Source organism: Pristiophorus japonicus, chromosome 12 (genome assembly GCF_044704955.1).
Source record: "Pristiophorus japonicus isolate sPriJap1 chromosome 12, sPriJap1.hap1, whole genome shotgun sequence".
Lineage (NCBI taxonomy): Eukaryota > Metazoa > Chordata > Chondrichthyes > Pristiophoridae > Pristiophorus > Pristiophorus japonicus.
The window spans coordinates 203,820,573-203,842,056 of NC_091988.1; the positions used below are offsets into that span (position 1 = coordinate 203,820,573).

The window sequence follows — 21,484 nt, forward strand, 5'->3', positions numbered from 1 at the left end:
GAGCAGGAGCTGGTCATTTGGCCCCTCGAGCCTGCTCCGCCATTCAATGAGATCAGGGCTGATCTTCTAACCTCCCCTCTGTTGTTTCAGGGCGAGCATGGACCAGCCAGTCTCCCTTCGCTCATCGGGCACTTTCTCATCCAGCACACTGGCATCGAGCACTCTCTCATCCAGCAATCTCTCAGTGACCACTCTCTCGTCAGACTCCAGTCGGAAGAGAAATGACCAAACACTTCTGGTGCAGCAACTGTCGAGCACAAGCCTGACCGACGACACAAGATCCCTCAATTCTGTCATGCCACGTAACCCGAACAAACTCAACCGAGCCTCAGGTACTGCCCCACAATCCACGCTCTGCGATTCTTCATTCACTTCTTAAAATATGAGTGACATTTAACACCCAGGGCAGGTACAGCACGGGTTAGATACAGAGTAAAGCTCCCTCTACACTGTCCCATCACACACTCCCAGGGCAGGTACAGGGGGTTAGATACAGAGTAAAGCTCCCTCTACACTGTCCCATCAAACACTCCCAGGGCAGGTACAGGGGGTTAGATACAGAGTAAAGCTCTCTCTACACTGTCCCATCAAACACTCCCAGGGCAGGTACAGCACGGGGTTAGATACAGAGTAAAGCTCCCTCTACACTGTCCCATCAAACACTCCCAGGACAGGTACAGCACGGGGTTAGATACAGAGTAAAGCTCTCTCTACACTGTCCCATCAAACACTCCCAGGGCAGCTACAGCACGGGTTAGATACAGAGTAAAGCTCCCTCTACACTGTCCCATCAAACACTCCAAGGGCAGGTACAGGGGGTTAGATACAGAGTAAAGCTCCCTCTACACTGTCCCATCAAACACTCCCAGGGCAGGTACAGGGGGTTAGATACAGAGTAAAGCTCCCTCTACACTGTCCCATCAAACACTCCCAGGGCAGGTACAGCACGGGTTAGATACAGAGTAAAGCTCCCTCTACACTGCCCCATCAAACACTCCCAGAGCAGGTACAGCACGGGGTTAGATACAGAGTAAAGCTCCCTCTACACTGCCCCCATCAAACACTCACAGGGCAGGTACAGCAGGGGGTTAGATACAGAGTAAAGCTCCCTCTTCACTGTCCCCATCAAACACTCCCAGGGCAGGTACAGCATGGGGTTAGATACAGAGTAACGCTCCCTCTACACTGTCCCCATCAAACACTCCCAGGGCAGGTACAGGGGGTTAGATACAGAGTAAAGCTCCCTCTTCACTGTCCCCATCAAACACTCACAGGGCAGGTACAGCACGGGGTTAGATACAGAGTAAAGCTCCCTCTACACTGTCCCATCAAACACTCCCAGGGCAGGTACAGGGGGTTAGATACAGAGTAAAGCTCCCTCTACACTGTCCCATCAAACAATCCCAGGGTAGGTACAGCACGGGGTTAGATACAGAGTAAAGCTCCCTCTACACTGTCCCATCAAACACTCCCAGGGTAGGTACAGCACGGGGTTAGATACAGAGTAAAGCTCCCTCTACACTGTCCCATCAAACACTCCCAGGGCAGGTACAGCAGGGGGTTAGATACAGAGTAAAGCTCCCTCTACACTGTCCCATCAAACACTCCCAGGGCAGGTACAGGGGGTTAGATACAGAGTAAAGCTCCCTCTACACTGTCCCATCAAACACTCCCAGGGCAGGTACAGCACGGGGTTAGATACAGAGTAAAGCTCCTTGTACAGTCTCTTGGGCAGAAGAAACAGTCCATCAAGATTTACTCAAGACAGACTTACATTTCAGTGTCTCCTGTCACATCCACAGGAACATCCCATCAATGAATAACAGTCACTGACATCATGTGTGCAAATATTTAGTGTGCAGCAAGCTCCCGTGAACAGCAAATGAGGTAAAAGATGAGGTGTGTTGATGGTGCAGCTGGAGGATTGAATGTCGTCTCGGACACTGGAGGGAGAACTCCCCTGCTCTTCTTTGATATATTGTTCTGGGCTCTTTTACATCCACCTGAGAGGGCAGACAGGGAATTACGTTAGCATCCTACCAGAAAGACAGCCCCTCCGACAGTGCAGCACTCCCTCAGCACTGCACTGGGACTGTCAGCCTAGGTTTTTGTGCTCAAGTCCCTGGAGAGGGGCTTGAACCCACAACCTGCTGATTCCGAGGCGAGGGTGCTGCCCACTGAGCCACAGCGGGAGTGATGTGTGAGCTGACTTGCGAATAATTAGCTGCCGAGAATAGGGACTGTAGCTGGTTGTGTTCATTTCACTTTGGGGGCAGTTTCCCCCACGGGGCGGAAAGGGGTCGGCGCGCGGCGCTGACTGGTCGCGGCGCTGACTGGTCACCGCGCACCGTGATGACATCATCATCGGTGGCACGGCGGCCCGGGGTAAACTCCCGGTGGATAGTGTCCTGAGCCCCTCTGAGCCCCGCAGGCACTAACAGGCCTCTGACACAGGGGCAACTCCTTTATCTCTGTGCTCAAAGTTGCAATAGTTTAAACAAACCTTATCCTACTTACTATAAGAATAGTTATAACTATCAGCAACGACTGAGCAGGCCGGAGCTCGTTTGTCTAGAAAAGTGAAGGCTGAGGGGTGAACCGATAGAGGTCTTTAAAACTATGGAGGGGTTCGAGAGGGTAAACGTAGAGAAAATGTTTCCACTTGTGGGGGAGACCAGAACTGGGGACCATCAATATAAGACAGTCACTAATAAATCCAATGGGGAATTCAGGAGAAACTTCTTTACCCAGAGCGGGGTGAGAATGTGGAACTCGCTGCCACAGGGAGTGGTTGAGGTGAATAGTATCGATGTATTTAAGGGGAGGCTGGATAAACACGTGAGGGAGAAAGGAATAGAAGGATATGGTGATGGAGTGAGATGGAGAGGGGTGGGAGGGAGCTGGTGTGGAGAATAAACCCCGGCACGGAGCGATGGGGCCGATTGTTTGTGTGCTGTACATTGGATGTAAATTGCTATCGGGCTGTAATGTACAATACAGCAACCAATCTGTACATTAGCTTTAGCCTCTGTCCTGTAAATTCCATGTCCTTCTTTGGCAGGAAGGCTAGTGAAGGATAAGGCACCACTCAGAACACTACAGCTGCCTTCATTCCCCTGTGACCCCCTGGACTTTCTGGGTGTCTCGCTGTACTACACCAAGCTGGTGGTGCACATCAGCCGTGCCATCGACCAGACGGGGCCGGAGGAGTTCGAAGGGCTGGCCGTGTGCTACTACATGCGGGGCATCGTGTACCTGGCCCAGGGCCAGGCACTGCTCGCTCTGATGGACTTCCAGAACCTGGAGAGGATTGACATGAACTTTTTCCCCCTCGCGCTGGTCAAGCGCACCCTGGAATCCATGAGTCCCGAGCAGCTGCGCACCATGCAGGAGACAGAGGAGCTGAAGGGCCTCTTCCACGGCATCATGGAGAAGCACTGGGACATGGTGCGGCAGGATGAGACCATCAAGAACTTCGAGCTGCCCAAGCAGCCCCTCGACAAGCAGGAGTTCGAGAACCACATCCAGGCAGCAGGGATCGTCACCAACCCCAACACCACTGACCGACTCTTCGACATTCTCACGGGAGGTGAGCACTGGTTGTGTGTTGATGCTCTGCCCTAACTCGCGCACAGGCAGCAGGGCTCAGACAATCTGCCGCTCTCTCACCCCAAACACGGCTGTGGATTCTGGGGAGAACAATTGGAGACTTCCAGGCAGAAGTCGGTAGATTTGTATTGGGTAAAAAGGTATGGAGGGGCTTGGGGCAAAGGCAGGTCAACGTGGTTGAGGTACAGATCAGCCAAGATCTGACTGAATGTTGGATTAGGCTCGAGGGGCTGAATGGGCCTCCTCCTGTTCCTGTGTAACAGGCTCGAGGGGCTGAATGGGCCTCCTCCTGTTCCTGTGTAACAGGCTCGAGGGGATGAATGGGCCTCCTCCTGTTCCTGTGTAACAGGCTCGAGGGGCTGAATGGCCTCCTCCTGTTCCTGTGTAACAGGCTCGAGGGGCTGAATGGTCTCCTCCTGTTCCTGTGTAACAGGCTCGAGGGGCTGAATGGCCTCCTCCTGTTCCTGTGTAACAGGCTCGAGGGGCTGAATGGCCTCCTCCTGTTCCTGTGTAACAGGTTCGAGGGGCTGAATGGCCTCCTCCTGTTCCTGTGTAACAGGCTCGAAGGGCTCAATGGTCTCCTCCTGTTCCTGTGACTGAATAATTTAGTGGGTCTTTAACCTCTGGGTCCTAGGTTTGATCTGCCCCCTGCTGGCTGTAAGCGATACCCACCAATCCCTTGGCCTCTCACATCACCACCATCGCTCCCCACAAGTATCTCACGGGAGATTGGCGATATCTCTCTTGCACTTCCACAGGCACCGTGACGGGGAGGTAGAAAGTACGGCAGCCCCACCCTGTCTTTGCAGAGACCGACATCCAGTGTTAATTATACCGCAGGATCTCGCCCACGCCTTTGTCCCCTTCTGGCTCAACTATTCCAACGCTCTCCAGGATGGCCTTCTACCCTCCATAAACCTCAGCTCATCCCAAACTCTGCTGCCCTGTGTCCTAACTTGCATTGAGTCCCACCCAGCCCTGCTCACCCATCACCCCCTGTGCTCACTGCCCCATGTCCTAACTCGCACCCAGTCCCGCTCACCCGTCACCCCCTGTGCTCACTGCCCCATGTCCTAACTCACACCCAGTCCCGCTCACCCATCACCCCCTGTGCTAGCTACCCCGTGTCCTAACTCACACCAAGTCCCGCTCACCCATCACCCCCTGTGCTCGCTGCCCCATGTCCTAACTCGCACCAAGTCCCGCACACCCATCACCCCCGTGCCCCGTGTCCTAACTCGCACCCAGTCCCGTACACCCATCACCCCCTGTGCTCGCTGCCCCGTGTCCTATCTCGCACCAAGTCCCGTTCACCCATCACCCCCTGTGCTCGCTGCCCCATGTCCTAACTCGCACCAAGTCCCACACACCCATCACCCCCGTGCCCCGTGTCCTAAGTCGCACCCAGTCCCGTACACCCATCACCCCCTGTGCTCGCTGCCCCGTGTCCTATCTCGCACCAAGTCCTGCTCACCCATCACCCTCTGTGCTCGCTGCCCCGTGTCCTAACGCACCGAGTCCCGCTCATCCATCACCCCCTGTGCTCGCTGCCCCGTGTCCTAACGCACCGAGTCCCGCTCATCCATCACCCTCTGTGCTCGCTGCCCCGTGTCCTATCTCGCACCAAGTCCTGCTCACCCATCACCCTCTGTGCTCGCTGCCCCGTGTCCTAACGCACCGAGTCCCGCTCACCCATCACCCCCTGTGCTCACTGCCCCGTGTCCTAACGCAACGAGTCCCGCACACCCATCACCCCCTTGCCCCGTGTCCTAACTCGCACCCAGTCCCGCTCACCCATCACCCCCTGTGCTCGCTGACCCACATTGGCTCCCAGTCCGTCAACGCCTCAATTTTAAAATTCTCATCGTTGTGTTCAAATCCCTCCATGGCCTCGACCCTCACTATCTCTGTAACCTGTAATCAATAGGAAGGCAATCGAGTCCTTTATCTGATATAGCTCTGTCAGATCAGCCCCAAGTCTAAACATCCCCATGGTCAATGGACCCAGCTTGCTCAGCCTGGCGGAATGACCCTGGGTTTATTGAAGCTGAACCATGGCCCTCCTCTGCAGCTTCTCCACAGCCTCTGTAACCCCCAGCGTACGACCGATACCACACACAGGACAGGACAGGGCTGGGCTGCCTCACTGAATCACACAATGATACGGCAGGGCCAGAGGCCATTCGGACCATCATGCCTGTGCCGACCCGAGATCTGGCACGCACCGGGCTCAGGGACCTGGAGCCATGTAGTTGGTGAGAACTGATTCTCAGGGCCGTGGGGGAAGAGGTTGTGAGACTAAATGGAGCGCTCTTTGAAAGAGCAGGTATGACAGGTGAAGAAAGTTGGTGTTGGTGACAAAGATCCTTTTGAATGATGCGGTAATTGTGAATGCGATGCCAATCAGTCCCTGTGGCCCAGAATGGCAACATTTCAAGCTGTTCAGTCTCATTCCTGCATGTCGTCAATTGTGGTTAAAGATTTTAACAAATGTCAAATTTTAATTTTTTACATTTTTTTCTGTCTTAACCTTTCTCTTTTTTTTCTCTCTTTTAATCCAATCTTTCATTCCCTCCCTTTCTCTCCCTCCCCCTCCCTCTCCCTCCCTTTCCCTTTCCCTCCCTCTCCCTCCCTTTCCCTCCCTCTCCCTCCCTCCCTCTCCCTCCCTTTCTCTCCCTTTCCCTCCCTTTCCCTTTCCCTCCCTCTCCCTCCCTCCCTCTCCCTCCCTTTCCCTTTCCCTCCCTCTCCCTCCCTTTCCCTCCCTCTCCCTCCCTTTCCCTTTCCCTCCCTCTCCCTCCCTCCCTCTCCCTCCCTTTCCCTTTCCCTCCCTCTCCCTCCCTTTCCCTCCCTCTCCCTGCCTTTCCCTTTCTCTCCCTCTCCCTCCCTCCCTCTCCCTCCCTTTCTCTCCCTCCCTCTCCCTTTCCCTTTCCCTCCCTCTCCCTCCCTTTTCTCCCTCTCCCTCCCTCCCTCTCCCTCCCTTTCCCTCCCTCTCCCTCCATTTCCCTCCCTCTCCCTCCCTTTCCCTCCCTCTCCCTCCCTCCCTCTCCCTCCCTTTCTCTCCCTCTCCCTCCCTTTCCCTCCCTCTCTCTCCCTTTCCCTCCCTCTCCCTCCCTCCCTCTCCCTCCCTTTCTCTCCCGCTCCCTCCCTTTCCCTCCCTCTCCCTCCCTTTCCCTTTCCCTCCCTTTCCCTCTCCCGCTCCCTCCCTTTCCCTCCCTCTCCCTCCCTCTCCCTCCCTCCCTCTCCCTCCCTCTCCCTCCCTCCCTCTCCCTCCCTCTCCCTCCCCCTCCCTCTCCCTCCCTTTCCCTTTCCCTCCCTCTCCCTCCCTCCCCCTCCCTCCCTCTCCCTCCCTCTCCCTCCCTCCCTCTCCCTCCCTTTCCCTCTCCCTCCCTCCCCCTCCCTTTCCCTCTCTTTCTGTACCTGATGTGACTCTAATTCACTCGATTTCCTTCTCCGTCGTTCCTCTGTCTCCTCCTCAATCCTTAAATCTCATGGGTTACTCCTCAAAACAGCACCATGTGGACTATACTGCCTCTCCATCTTGCTTCTCCCGAAGTGCATCACTTCATACTGATCCGGATTAAACTGCTCCTGCCCTATGCCTGCCCTTTTCACCGGTCTGTCTGTCCTCCGGAAGCCTGCCCCTGTCATGCTCACTATTTACTACATTGCCAAGTTTTCAATCGTCCACAAACTTCGAATTGCACTCCCTATATCCGGGCCATTATACACAGCAATGGACCTAATACTGACCCCTGGGCTCCCTGCAGTCATCCGCTCACCATAGCTCACTGCCCCGTACCCTTCGCCAATCACCGACCCAACTCATCGCTCGCCCTTCAATGCCACGTGTTTCTATTCCTGTGATGATGTATTTTAGCAAATGCCTTTTGAAAGTCTATAAACACAACATTTACCATCACCAATCTTTACCGTGACTTCACCAAACGCCTCGATCAGGTGAGTGGGATACGATTTGCCTCGAACCGATTCGATCCGCGCCGCGTCCAACAGCCAATCAATGTGCAGATCCAGCGAGTTCCTAAAGACAGCGGCGCGCGTCCGACACGTGCAAAGCAAAGGTCGGGGCGGTGTACTCTGACCGGAGACTCACCACCCGCCACATCTCTCCCAATCCCGCGCACCCGCTGACCGACCTGCGCGCGGGTAACGGCGCTGGTCGTTAACGCGGCCTTATACCAGCGCGCGGGTAACGGCGCTGGTCGTTAACGCGGCCTTATACCAGCGCGCGGGTAACGGCGCTGGTCGTTAACGCGGCCTTATTCCCCCAGCAGGATTCAGCCCGTTGTGTTTGGCTATGAGAGCAGAGGGTCTTTGGCTCAGTGCTGGTGGTCCTGTCTCTGGGTCACAGGGTGAAAGGTTCAAGCTCCACACTCCCGGAGACCAGAATACCCTGAACACCGGGGGCGGTCAGTCGTAGGGAGGGGGGAGGTGGGGGTGGTGCGGGGGCAGTGGGGGGTGGGGGGCAGCCCTGTGTCCGACGGGTCTTGGTCCCCCTGCCCACGCTCTGACGGGAAGGTGGGGGGGCACTGTGGAGAAGGGAAGCTCAATCACCGAGAGGCTTGTGAGCAATGTTCCCTCCAGACCCTTACTGGGGGTCCGGGCGGTCCCGCCACTCACAGTTCCACACGTGCACGGTTTATTATTGAGCAGCCGCGGGACCCATGGAGCGCCGCTGGGCCGCGCAGAGTAACGGGAACGTTGCTGTTGTGTGAGCCTTGGGTTCGCTTGCCCCCGGGGGCAGGGCACAGCGGGCGGACTGTCGCACGTTGAAGCTTCTCATTGCCAGGCACTGATGCGAAATCTATTCTCTTTAATTTGTGCAGAGACGGCAAAAAAGGGAATGTCCAGGAAGAAAAAGAGCAAACGCAAATAAAATATCAGCAAAGTCCTTAAAACGCAAACCTTGCCGGTGCTCTCGTGGTTTTTGTTATTGGCAGAGACTCTCGCTTTCTCTAACGCACCGTTTATTGTCAGTCTGGAGCTGTATCTGTGGGGACCCCGTTTCCCGGGCGCTAACGCGCCGACCCTGCCCCCAACGTGCCGGGTCAGACACGCCCGCCCATTGCCGCGGGGCAGCGTGCCAGCCGCCATATTGGCCAAGGACAATAAAACCCTCCAATCACCATGCAGCGCCCAGGTCGCATTCAGGTGCTCGGCCTTCTCCATTCGCACACACGGGGCCGGCCGACTGTTAGACGCCCCCGCTCCCAGCTTGGTCTGCCCCAGGCTGCCTGCAAAACCCGGCCGAAGGACCGCCCGCTCCCAACACCGCTTCTTAACCACATACCGGCCTGGAGTGCGGAGCGGGGGGGGGAGCAGAGATCGTGCCACATGCTCGCCACATGCACCCCCCCCCCCCTCCACATCACCACCCCATCCTTCCTCCCATCCCCCCACCCCACCCCACCCACCCCCAATACCCCCCATTTCCTCATCCCCTGACCCCACCCCTTCCCATCCCCACCGCCCATGCCCCCCTCCCCCTCCGGCTGCCTGTTTGAGGTGGAAGTGAAAGTCCTGTTGTGTTGCTGCTCTGGCGATGTGTGCGACACTGAGCCTTTCCATCCACTCAACACCCGCTCTGATCCCGGTCACTCTGAAAACCCGTCCGTGCCCCCCACCGCTCCCACTCAGCCCACCAACTCCCGCCACTCGCTGTCTCGCTTCTGCCTGACCATTGCCACTCCTGCATCCTACAGTATATGTCGGTAATTCCCACTGTGCCTTTGGCCAAAGAGCGAGGGGGAACCAACCACGGTGGAGCGGGGAATATCCCGGTGGGAAGCCCCTCCATACAATCCACAGGGTCCCTACATCTACTGAAACCTGCACTACAGTCAGCTGTTTTGGGCTAGCACACACAACCACACACACACACACTCAGACACACTCGCACATACACACGCACACACACTCAGACACGCTCACACACTCACAACCACACACACACACACACACTCGCACACACACACACACACTCAGACACGCTCACACACTCAGACACACACACACACTCAGACACGCTCACACACTCAGACACACACACACACTCAGACACACACACACACTCACACACACACACTCAGACACGCTCACACACACACACACACACACACACACACTCAGACACGCTCACACACACACACACACACACACACTCAGACACGCTCACACACACACACACTCAGACACGCTCACACAAACACACACACACTCAGACACGCTCACACAAACACACACACACTCAGACACGCTCACACACACACACACACACTCAGACACACTCACACTCGCACACACACACACACACACACACACACTCAGACACGCTCACACAAACACACACACACACTCACACACACACACTCAGACACGCTCACACACACACACACATACACACACACACACTCAGACACGCTCACACACACACACACACGCACTCAGACACGCTCACACACACACACACGCACTCAGACACGCTCACACAAACACACACACACTCAGACACGCTCACACAAACACACACACACTCAGACACGCTCACACACACACACACACACACACACTCAGACACGCTCACACAAACACACACACACTCACACACACACTCAGACACGCTCACACAAACACACACACACTCAGACACACTCGCACACACATACACACACACAACCACACACACAACCACACACACACTAACACGCACACACACGCACGCGCACACACGCACACACACACAGACACACTCACACACTCACTCACACACACACTCACTCACACACACAGACACACTCACACACTCACTCACACACACACTCACTCACACACACACAGACACACTCACTCACACACACACAGACACACTCACTCACACACTCACTTACACACTCACTCACACACACACAGACACACTCACACACTCACTCACACACACACAGACACACTCACTCACACACTCAGTCACACACTCACTCACACACACACACACACAGACACACTCACTCACACACTCACTCACACACACACAGACACACTCACTCACACACACACAGACACACTCACTCACACACTCACTCACAAACACCACACACCACACACCACACACCACAAACTCACACTCACACACTCACACTCACATTTATGTTTTGGGAAGAACTGGATGCCTCAGTTGTACAACTGGTGTTTGAGAATGGAAGTGCTGTGGGCCTGCCCAGGGTCAGCAGCTCAGTGCAGGGGTCAACGTGAGCTGCCTTTGGTGCCGGTAGTCAATTTTGTGCCAAGTTTTGGTTGTGAATTTGTGCCCATAGGGATTAGGAGGGTAATGTCCCCAATACTGGCAGAGCCCAAAAAAATGTTATTAATGGTGGGATACGAGGGGCTGGAGCAAGGGTACACACATCACTGAACGCTGGTACACAGGTACAAAATATAATCTACATCACCCATGGAACGCTGGCCCTGATCTCGGGGCTGGAATACAGAGGGGAGACAGTGAAGCTTCACCTGTACAGAGCTCGGTCAGAACCCCCCCCCCCAGGACACTGCGTCCAGTCCTGCCCCCACCCCCCCGGGACACTGCGTCCTGTCCTGCCCCCACCCCCCACCCCCCCGGGACACTGCGTCCAGTTCTGGGCCCCCCTCAGGGAGGGTCTATCGGTCTTGGAGGGGGAGTAGCCCAGATTACCCAGACTGACTCCGGGGCTGAAAGGTTTAAATCCCGAGGGCAGGTTGCACAGACTGGGCTTGTGTTCCCCGAGTGTAGAAGGGCGAGGGGGGATGTAATCGAGGGGTTTAAAATGTTAATGATAATTAAAATAATTCCATAGGGGAGATCAAAAGAAACTATTCCCTCTGGTGGGGGGAGTCCAGAACAAGGGGCAGAACCTTAACATTAGAGCCCGGCCGTTCAGGGTGATGTCAGGAAGCACTTCTTCACACAGAGTGTTCTGGGAATCTGGAACTCTCTCTTCCCCAAAAAGGTGTGGATGGTGTGGGTCAATGGGAGCTTTCAGCACTGAGATCGACAGTTGTTTGTTGGGTAATGGTATAGGGGGATATGGAGCCAATGCAGGTAAATGGAGTTACGATACAGATCAGCCCTGATCTAATTGAATGGCGTAACAGGCTCGAGAGGCTGAATGGGCCTCCTCCTGTTCCTGTGTAACAGGCTCGAGGGGCTGAATGGGCCTCCTCCTGTTCCTGTGTAACAGGCTCGAGGGGCTGAATGGCCTCCTCCTGTTCCTGTGTAACAGGCTCGAGGGGCTGAATGGCCACCTCCTGTTCCTGTGTAACAGGCTCGAAGGGCTGAATGGCCTCCTCCTGTTCCTGTGTAACAGGCTCAAGGGGCTGAATGGCCTCTTCCTGTTCCTGTGTAACCAGCTCGAGGGCTGAATGGGCCTCCTCCTATTCCTGTGTAACCGGCTCGAGGGGCTGAATGGGCCTCCTGTTCCTGTGTAACAGGCTCGAGGGGCTGAATGGGCCTCCTCCTGTCCCTGTGTAACAGGTTCGAAGGGTTGAATGGGACTCCTGTTCCTGTGTAACAGGCTTGAGGGGCTGAATGGCCTCCTCCTGTTCCTGTGTAACAGGCTCGAGGGGCTGAATGGCTTCCTCCTGTTCCTGTGTAACAGGTTCGAGGGGTTGAATGGCCTCCTCCTGTTCCTGTGTAACAGGCTCGAGGGGCTGAATGGTCTCCTCCTGTTCCTGTGTAACAGGTTCGAGGGGTTGAATGGCCTCCTCCTGTTCCTGTGTAACAGGCTCGAGGGGCTGAATGGCTTCCTCCTGTTCCTGTGTAATAGGCTCAAGGGGCTGAATGGCCTCTTCCTGTTCCTGTGTAACCGGCTCGAAGGCTGAATGGGCCTCCTCCTATTCCTGTGTAACCGGCTCGAGGGGCTGAATGGGCTTCCTGTTCCTGTGTAACAGGCTCGAGGGGCTGAATGGCCTCCTCCTGTTCCTGTGTAACAGGCTCGAGGGCTGAATGGCCTCCTCCTGCTGCTGTGTAATAGGCTCGAGGGGCTGAATGGGCCTCCTCCTGCTCCTGTGTAACAGGCTCGAGGACCTGAATGGCCTCTTCCTGCTCCTGTGTAACAGGCTCGAGGACCTGAATGGGCCTCCTCCTGTTCCTATGTAACAGGCTCGTGGGGCTGAATGGGCCACCTCCTGTTCCTGTGTAACAGGTTCGAGGGGTTGAATGGCCTCCTCCTGTTCCTGTGTAACAGGCTCGAGGGGCTGAATGGTCTCCTCCTGTTCCTGTGTAACAGGCTTGAGGGGCTGAATGGCTTCCTCCTGTTCCTGTGTAATAGGCTCAAGGGGCTGAATGGCCTCTTCCTGTTCCTGTGTAACCGGCTCGAAGGCTGAATGGGCCTCCTCCTATTCCTGTGTAACAGGCTCGAGGGGCTGAATGGCCACCTCCTGGTCCTGTGTAACAGGCTCGAGGGGCTGAATGGCCTCCTGTCCCTAACGTTCTTTGTGTCTCGATCCCTGTGCAGGGCAGCAGAAGCTGATTGAACCGAAGACGTTCAACGAGCTGTACGCCCGCTGGACGGAGATCAAGTCAGAGGTGGACAACATCACGCTGCCTCCCGAGGTGACCAAGCACCTGTTGGATAACGAGCAAGTGTGGAAGGTCTCGAACCCGGTGAAGACCAGCTATGGGCTGGGCCGCATGGTGTTGAGCCAAAAGCGGCTGTTCCTGCTGACTGAGGCCCACCCCTACTGCAAGGAGATTGCTCGCTTCCGGGACATCCAGGTAGGGTCTGAGTGTGTCTGCACCATCCAATGCTGCGTCCAGTCTCCACACCCCTCCACCCGCCCTCGGTGCCCATTTTACAACACCTCATGTTTCAGGCGTCTGAGAGGCTCTCGTACATTTACACAGAACTCACAGCACACACAAACCGGCCATTCAGCCCCTCCGTGCCGGGGTTTATTCTCCACACCAGCCCCCTCCCACCCCTCTCCATCTCACCCCATCACCATATCCCTCTATTCCTTTCTCCCCCATGTGTTTATCCAGCTTCCGCCTTTCGGATGAGACGTTAAACCGAGGTCCCGTCTGCTCTCTCAGGGGGTAATAAAAGATCCCACGGCACTATTTTGAAGAAGAGCAGCAGAGTTATCCCCACTGTCTTGGGGCCAAATTTATCCCTCAACCAGCATCACTAAACAGATTATCTGGTCATTTATCACATTGCTGTTTGTGGGAGCTTGCTGTGCACAAATTGGCTGCCGTGTTTCCCACATTGCAACAGTGACTACGCTCCAAAAGTACTTCATTGGCTGTAAAGTGCTTTGTGACATCCAATTTTCTTTCCCCTTAAATGCATCGATACTATTCACCTCAACCCCTTCCTGTGGCAGCGAGTTCCACATTCTCACTCCTCTCTGGGTAAAGAAGTTTCTCCTGAATTCCCCGTTGGATTTATTAGTGACTGTCTGATATTGATGGCCTCTAGTTCTGGTCTCCGCCACAAGTGGAAACATCCTCTCTGATATGTCCTTACTATACAGTATAAATGCACACGAGGCCCATACTTGAGAGAAGGTCACTCTGTGACCAGTTACCTTTATTACCAAGACCTCAAGTGATGAAGGTGGCTGGAGCTTCCCCTTTTATACCTGAAAGTCCAGGTTAGGAGTGTCTCCCACAAGTTCACCCCCTTGTGGTCAATGTTCTCAAGGTGTACAACTTAGGTCAGCTTATATATGGGTTACAATGATAGTTGAATACATGACATCACCTCCCCCCCAAAGTCTTATTGGGATCACAGGTTAAGTCTCTCTGGTGGTTTACGCTCCCTTGTAGAGCGCCTGAGTTGGGGCTCCGGTTGTTGGGCGCTGGCCTGAGTGTCTGCTGTTTGCGGTGCCTCAGGCCTGTCCGGACTGCCCACAGTGACTGGACTCTCCTCCACTTGGTTCCGGTGTTCGGTCACCTGTGGTGGAATAAACTCTACATCGTGTTCTTCCTCTGCTTCTTCTATGGGGTTGCGGAACCTCCTTTTAGTTTGATCCACGTGTTTGCGGCAGATTTGTCCATTGATAAGTTTAACTACCAGAATCCTATTTCCCTCTTTGACAACCACAGTGCCTGCGAGCCATTTGCGCCCTGCAGCATAATTAAGGACAAAAACAGGGTCATTTACATCAATACATCGCGCCCTCGCATTCCTGTCATGGTAGTCACATTGTGACTGACGCCTGCTCTCAACAATTTCTTTCATAGTGGGGTGTATAAGGGATAACCTGGTTTTGAGCGTCCTTTTCATTAGCAGCTCTGCGGGTGGAACCCCTGTGAGCGAGTGTGGTCGGGATCTGTAGGCCAACAGGAGGCGTGATAAGCGGCTTTGTAAGGAACCCACTTAGATTCTGAGCATCCCCTGTTTGATTATCTGCACTGCTCGTTCTGCCTGGCCGTTTGAGGCCGGCTTGAACGGTGCCATTCTAACATGGTTAATTCCATTGCCTGCCATGATGTCCTGGAATTCAGTGCTTGTGAAGCACGGGCCATTGTCGCTGACCAAGACATCCGGTAGACCATGGGTAGCGAACATTGCCCATAGACTTTCTACCGTGGCAGAGGATGTGCTTGAATTTAAAATGTCACACTCAATCCATTTGGAGTAGGCGTCTACTACAACCAAAAACATTTTTCCCATGAAAGGACCTGCGTAGTCCACATGGATGCGTGACCATGGCTTTGCGGGCCAGGACCAGGGGCTAAGGGGGATTTCCATGGGTGCGTTGCCCAGCTGAGCACACGTGTTGCACCTGCGAACACAAAGTTCCAGGTCTGCATCTATCCCTGGCCACCAAACGTGTGACCTGGCAATTGCCTTCATCATGACAATGCCCGGGTGCTCATTGTGGAGTTCTCTGATAAACACCTCTCTGCCCACTTGGGGCATGACTACTCGGTTTCCCCACAGTAGGCAATCGGCCTGAATCGAGAGTTCATCCTTGCGCCTATGAAACGGTTTAAACTCCTCAGGGCATGCCCTGTACGTGGCTGCCCAGTCCCCATTCAGGACACATTTCTTAACTAAAGACAGTAGCGGGTCTTTATTTGTCCAGACTTTAATCTGACGGGCTGTCACAGGTGAGCCTTCACTTTCGAAAGCTTCAACAGCCATGACCATCTCAGCATTATGCTCAGTTGCCCCCTCAGTGGTGGCTAGTGGTAGCCTGCTGAGTGCATCGGCGCAGTTTACAGTGCCCAGTCTGTGCCGAATTGTGTAGTCATAGGCAGCTAACGTAAGTGCCCACCTCTGTATGCGGGCCGATGCATTCGCATTTATGGCCTTGTTGTCGGCCAAAAGGGACGTTAGGGGTTTGTGATCTGTCTCCAGCTCAAATTTTCTGCCAAACAGGTACTGCTGCATTTTTTTTACTGCATATACACATGCGAGCGCTTCCTTTTCTACCATCCCGTAGCCCCTTTCTGCCTGGGACAGACTCCTGGAGGCATAAGCTACCGGCTGTAACTGACCATTGGCATTCACATGCTGCAACACATACCCGACCACATAGGACGACACATCACACGTTAAAATAAGCTTCTTACATGGGTCATATAACGTTAACAGTTTGTTAGCGCACGCAATTTGTTATGCTCCATCAAAAGCCCTTTCCTGGCTGTCCCCCCAGACCCAATCACGACCTTTGCGTAGGAGCACGTGTAGCGGCTCTAACAGCGTGCTCAATTTGGGAAGAAAGTTACCAAAATAGTTCAGGAGCCCCAGGAACGAACGCAGCTCCATCGTGTTACGGGGTCTGGGTGCTCTCTGGATCACTTCTGTTTTGGACGCAGTTGGTCTGATCCCGTCTGCTGCTACCCTTCTCCCCAGGAATTGTACCTCTGGAGCTAAGAAGACGCACTTCACCTTTTTCAGTCGCAGCCCTACCTGTTCCAGTCTGCGTAGCACCTCCTCCAGGTTGTGGAGGTGTTCTTCAGTATCGCGACCCGTGATGAGGATGTCGTCTTGAAAAACCATCGGACTTGAGGAGGCTTTCCATATTTCGCTGAAAGATCGCGGCGGCCGAACGAATCCCAAACGGACATCTGTTGTACTCAAACAACCCCTTGTGTGTCGTGATGGTGGTCAGCTTCTTCGACTCACTCACCAGCTCCTGGGTCATGTAAGCTGAGGTCAGGTCCAATTTTGAAAAAAGTTTGTCACCGGATAGCGTCGCAAAGAGGTCCTCCGCTCTCGGTAGCGGGTACTGGTCTTGGAGTGACACCCGATTGATGGTGGCCTTGTAATCGCCACATATCCTGACCGACCCATCCGCCTTGAGCACCGGCACGATCAGGCTCGCCCAGTCACTGAATTCGACTGGTGAGATGATGCCTTCCCTCAGCAGGCAGTCCAATTCGCATTCTATCTTTTCCCGCATCACGTACGGTACCGCTCTGGCCTTGTGGTGTACTGGCCTGGCGTCCGGGTTTATGTGAATCACTACCTTGGTCCCCATGAAAGTGCCAATGCCGGGTTGAAATAATGAGTCAAATTTGTCCAGGACCTGTGAGCATGATACTCGCTCCACAGAAAAAATTGCATTGACATCGCCCCATTTCAGGTTCATGACAGCAAGCTAACTCCTCCCCAGTAGTGCGGGACCGTCCCCTGGGACAATCCAGAGTGGCAACCTGTTCTCCGAATCTTTGTGGGTCACGACTACCGTGGCGCTGCCTAGCACCGGAATGATCTCCTTTGTATATGTCCGCAGCTGTGTGTCAATCGGCAATAATTTTGACCTCCTGGCCTTGGACACCCACAACCTTTCGAATTGTTTGATACTCATCAGGGACTGGCTGGCCCCCGTGTCTAGCTCCATTAATACTGGGATGCCATTGAGGAGCACTTTCATCATTATCGGTGGCATCCTGGTATATGAACTGTATATGTGCTCCACATGAACTCGCTGAACTTCAGCTTCCAGCGATTTCCCCCAGTATTCATTTGGCCTTGTAGGGCTTACATCGGGCCCGTCCTCCTCGTACATCAACCTGGCTGCAGGCTTCCTGCACATATGCGCCAAGTGACCGTTGACGTTGCAGTTTCTGCAGGTATATTGCTGATACCTGCAAGCTCTGGCTGGGTGTTTGCCTCCACACCTCCAGCATGAGCTGGAGGCCCCGTTGTCAGAAACAAAAGGTCCATTACCAGTCGATCGTCCCTGACTGTCTCTAACTGTCCTTAAGCGCACCATTAACAGGTGTTGATGGCCCCATTACTGGCCGCATTGTCCATTGCGATGGCATGAATCGCCGTTCAGCTAGCCATTGTCTCTGTTGAATTCCCCCTTTGGGTTCGACTACAAGCTGGGGCATGTCCGATTGCACTTGTCTGCCTGGAGAACTGTGTGCTGCATTAACAATGTTGACTCCCTGGTCATTTGCCGCATTTGAGCCAAGATTGTTGTCATACATCATTCTGGTCTCTTCCTCCCCTGAGATAAATATCTGGGCTACCAGAGCCACCGCTTCCAAGGTCAAGTCTTTGGTCTCAATCAGTTTCCTGAAAACCCCAGCATGCCCGATGCCCTCAATAAAAAAGTCTCGCAGCATCTCCGCTCTGCATGTATCTGGGAACTTACATAGTCTCGCCAGTCGCCGGAGATCTGCCACGAAGTCTGGAACGCTTTGCCCTTCTCGCCGCCGGTGCGTGTAAAACCGGTGTCTCGCCATGTGCATGCTGCTCGCCGGTTTAAGGTGTTCCCCGATCAAATTACTGAGCTCTTTGAATGTCTTGTCCGCCGGCTTCTCTGGCGCTAGGAGGTCCTTCATCAGGGAGTACGTCCTGGATCCACAAACCGTCAGGAGATGAGCCTGTGTTTGTCGGCTGACTTCTGTCCCAACCGTTCCTTAGTGACAAAACTTTGCTGTAGTCTCTCAATAAAGTCGTCCCAATCATCACCAACACAGTACCTCTCTTCTGTGCTGCTAGTGGCCAGGCTCGCATGGTTTAAATCCCAGTTTCTCATCGCCAATAATATGTCCTTACTATACAGTATAAATGCACACAAAGCCCATACTTGAGAGAAGGTCACTCTGTGACCAGTTACCTTTATTACCAAGACCTCAAGTGATGAAGGTGGGTGGAGCTTCCCCTTTTATACCTGAAAGTCCAGGTTAGGAGTGTTTCCCCCAAGTTCACCTCCTTGTGGTCAGTGTTCTCAAGGTGTACAACTAAGGTCAGCTTATACATGGGTTACAATGATAGTTGAATACATGACACTCTCTATATCTACCGTATCGAACCCCTTCAGAATGTTAAAGACCTTTATCAGGTCACCCCTCGACCTTCTGTTTGAGGGAAAAGAGCCCCGGCCTGCTCAGTGTTTCCTGAAAGTTATAACCTCTCCGTTCTGGGATCATCCCTGTAAATATTTCTTGCGCTGTCTCCAGTGCTCTCTGTAACCTTTCGGTAATATGGAGACCGGAACTGTGCACAGTGCTCCAAGTGTGGTCTAACCCAGGATCGATTCAAGTCTAACATAACTATAGATATGTAAAGAGAAAAAGGTTAGTAAAGACAAATGTAGGTCCCCTGCAGTCAGAATCAGGGGAAGTCATAACGGGGAACAAAGAAATGGCGGACCAATTGAACAAGTACTTTGGTTCGGTATTCACGAAGGAGGACACGAACAACCTTCCGGTTATAAAAGGGGTCGGGGGGTCTAGTAAGGAGGAGGAACTGAGGGAAATCCTTATTAGCCGGGAAATTGTGTTGGGGAAATTGATGGGATTGAAGGCCGATAAATCCCCAGGGCCTGATGGACTGCATCCCAGAGTACTTAAGGAGGTGGCCTTGGAAATAGTGGATGCGTTGACAGTCATTTTCCAACATTCCATTGACTCTGGATCAGTTCCTATGGAGTGGAGGGTAGCCAATGTAACCCCACTTTTTAAAAAAGGAGGGAGAGAGAAAACAGGGAATTATAGACCGGTCAGCCTGACATCGGTAGTGGGTAAAATGATGGAATCAATTATTAAGGATGTCATAGCAGTGCATTTGGAAAGAGGTGACATGGTAAGTCCAAGTCAGCATGGATTTGTGAAAGGGAAATCATGCTTGACAAATCTTCTGGAATTTTTTGAGGATGTTTCCAGTAGAGTGGATAAGGGAGAACCAGTTGATGTGGTATATTTGGACTTTCAGAAGGCGTTCGACAAGGTCCCACACAAGAGATTGATGTGCAAAGTTAGAGCACATGGGATTGGGGGTAGTGTACTGACATGGATTGAGAACTGGTTGTCAGACAGGAAGCAAAGAGTAGGAGTAAATGGGTACTTTTCAGAATGGCAGGCAGTGACTAGTGGGGTACCGCAAGGTTCTGTGCTGGGGCCCCAGCTGTTTACACTGTACATTAATGATTTAGATGAGGGGATTAAATGTAGTATCTCCAAATTTGCGGATGACACTAAGTTGGGTGGCAGTGTGAGCTGCGAGGAGGATGCTGTGAGGCTGCAGAGCGACTTGGATAGGTTAGGTGAGTGGGCAAATGCATGGCAGATGAAGTATAATGTGGATAAATGTGAGGTTATCCACTTTGGTGGTAAAAACAGAGAGACAGACTATTATCTGAATGGTGACAGATTAGGAAAAGGGGAGGTGCAAAGAGACCTGGGTGTCATGGTACATCAGTCATTGAAGGTTGGCATGCAGGTGCAGCAGGCGGTTAAGAAAGCAAATGGCATGTTGGCCTTCATAGCAAGGGGATTTGAGTACAGGGGCAGGGAGGTGTTGCTACAGTTGTACAGGGCATTGGTGAGGCCACACCTGGAGTATTGTGTACAGTTTTGGTCTCCTAACCTGAGGAAGGACATTCTTGCTATTGAGGGAGTGCAGCGAAGGTTCACCAGACTGATTCCCGGGATGGCGGGACTGACCTATCAAGAAAGACTGGATCAACTGGGCTTGTATTCACTGGAGTTCAGAAGAATGAGAGGGGACCTCATAGAAACATATAAAATTCTGACGGGGTTAGACAGGTTAGATGCAGGAAGATTGTTCCCAATGTTGGGGAAGTCCAGAACCAGGGGTCACAGTCTAAGGATAAGGGGTAAGCCATTTAGGACCGAGATGCGGAGGAACTTCTTCACCCAGAGAGTGGTGAACCTGTGGAATTCTCTACCACAGAAAGTTGTTGAGGCCAATTCACTAAATATATTCAAAAAGGAGTTAGATGAGGTCCTTACTGCTAGGGGGATCAAGGGGTATGGCGAGAAAGCAGGAATGGGGTACTGAAGTTGAATGTTCAGCCATGAACTCATTGAATGGCGGTGCAGGCTAGAAGGGCCGAATGGCCTACTCCTGCACCTATTTTCTATGTTTCTATGTTTCTATGTTTCCCGACTTTTCAATTCCATCCCTCCAGGGATGACCCCCAGTGCTGTTTGCCTTTTTATGGCCTTGTTAACCTGCGTCGCCACTTTTAGTGATTTCTTTATCTGTACTTTGAGAAGCTGCAATCCATGCGGTGAAATTTTGTTAGGGAGGGAGTTCCAGGATTGTGACCCAGCGACGATGAAGGAACGGCCGATATATTCCCAAGTCAGGATGGTGTGTGACTGGGAGGGGAACGTGGAGGTGGTGGTGTTCCCATGCACCTGCTGCCCTCGTCCTTCTAGGTGGTGGAGGTCGCGGGTTTGGGAGGTGCTGTCGAAGAAGCCTTGGCGAGTTGCTGCAGTGCATCTTGTAGATGGTACACACTGCAGCCAGGGGGCGCCGGTGGTGGAGGGGATGGATATCAAGTCCAGTGGCAGGGGGACACATCCAGCGAACTCCTCTGTCCTTGAGTGTCAGTGCTGTGGCTGAAGGCGTTCTCCATGCTGCTCCTTCCCAAAGTGCAACAT

The 21,484-nt window shown here is 53.4% G+C and overlaps 1 protein-coding gene across 4 annotated transcripts in view; it reads left to right on the forward strand.

Annotated features, from left to right (window-relative positions):
* The window catches only part of LOC139277669 (DENN domain-containing protein 3-like), a 202,348-nt gene that overhangs the window by 123,204 nt on the left and 57,660 nt on the right, over positions 1-21,484 (forward strand). For all 4 annotated transcript variants that reach the window (XM_070896461.1, XM_070896460.1, XM_070896463.1 and 1 more), the window contains exons 13-15: positions 91-332; positions 3,062-3,589; positions 13,116-13,375. In XM_070896461.1, coding sequence (XP_070752562.1) covers positions 91-332; positions 3,062-3,589; positions 13,116-13,375 — 1,030 coding nt within the window. The remainder of the gene's footprint in view (positions 1-90; positions 333-3,061; positions 3,590-13,115; positions 13,376-21,484) is intronic.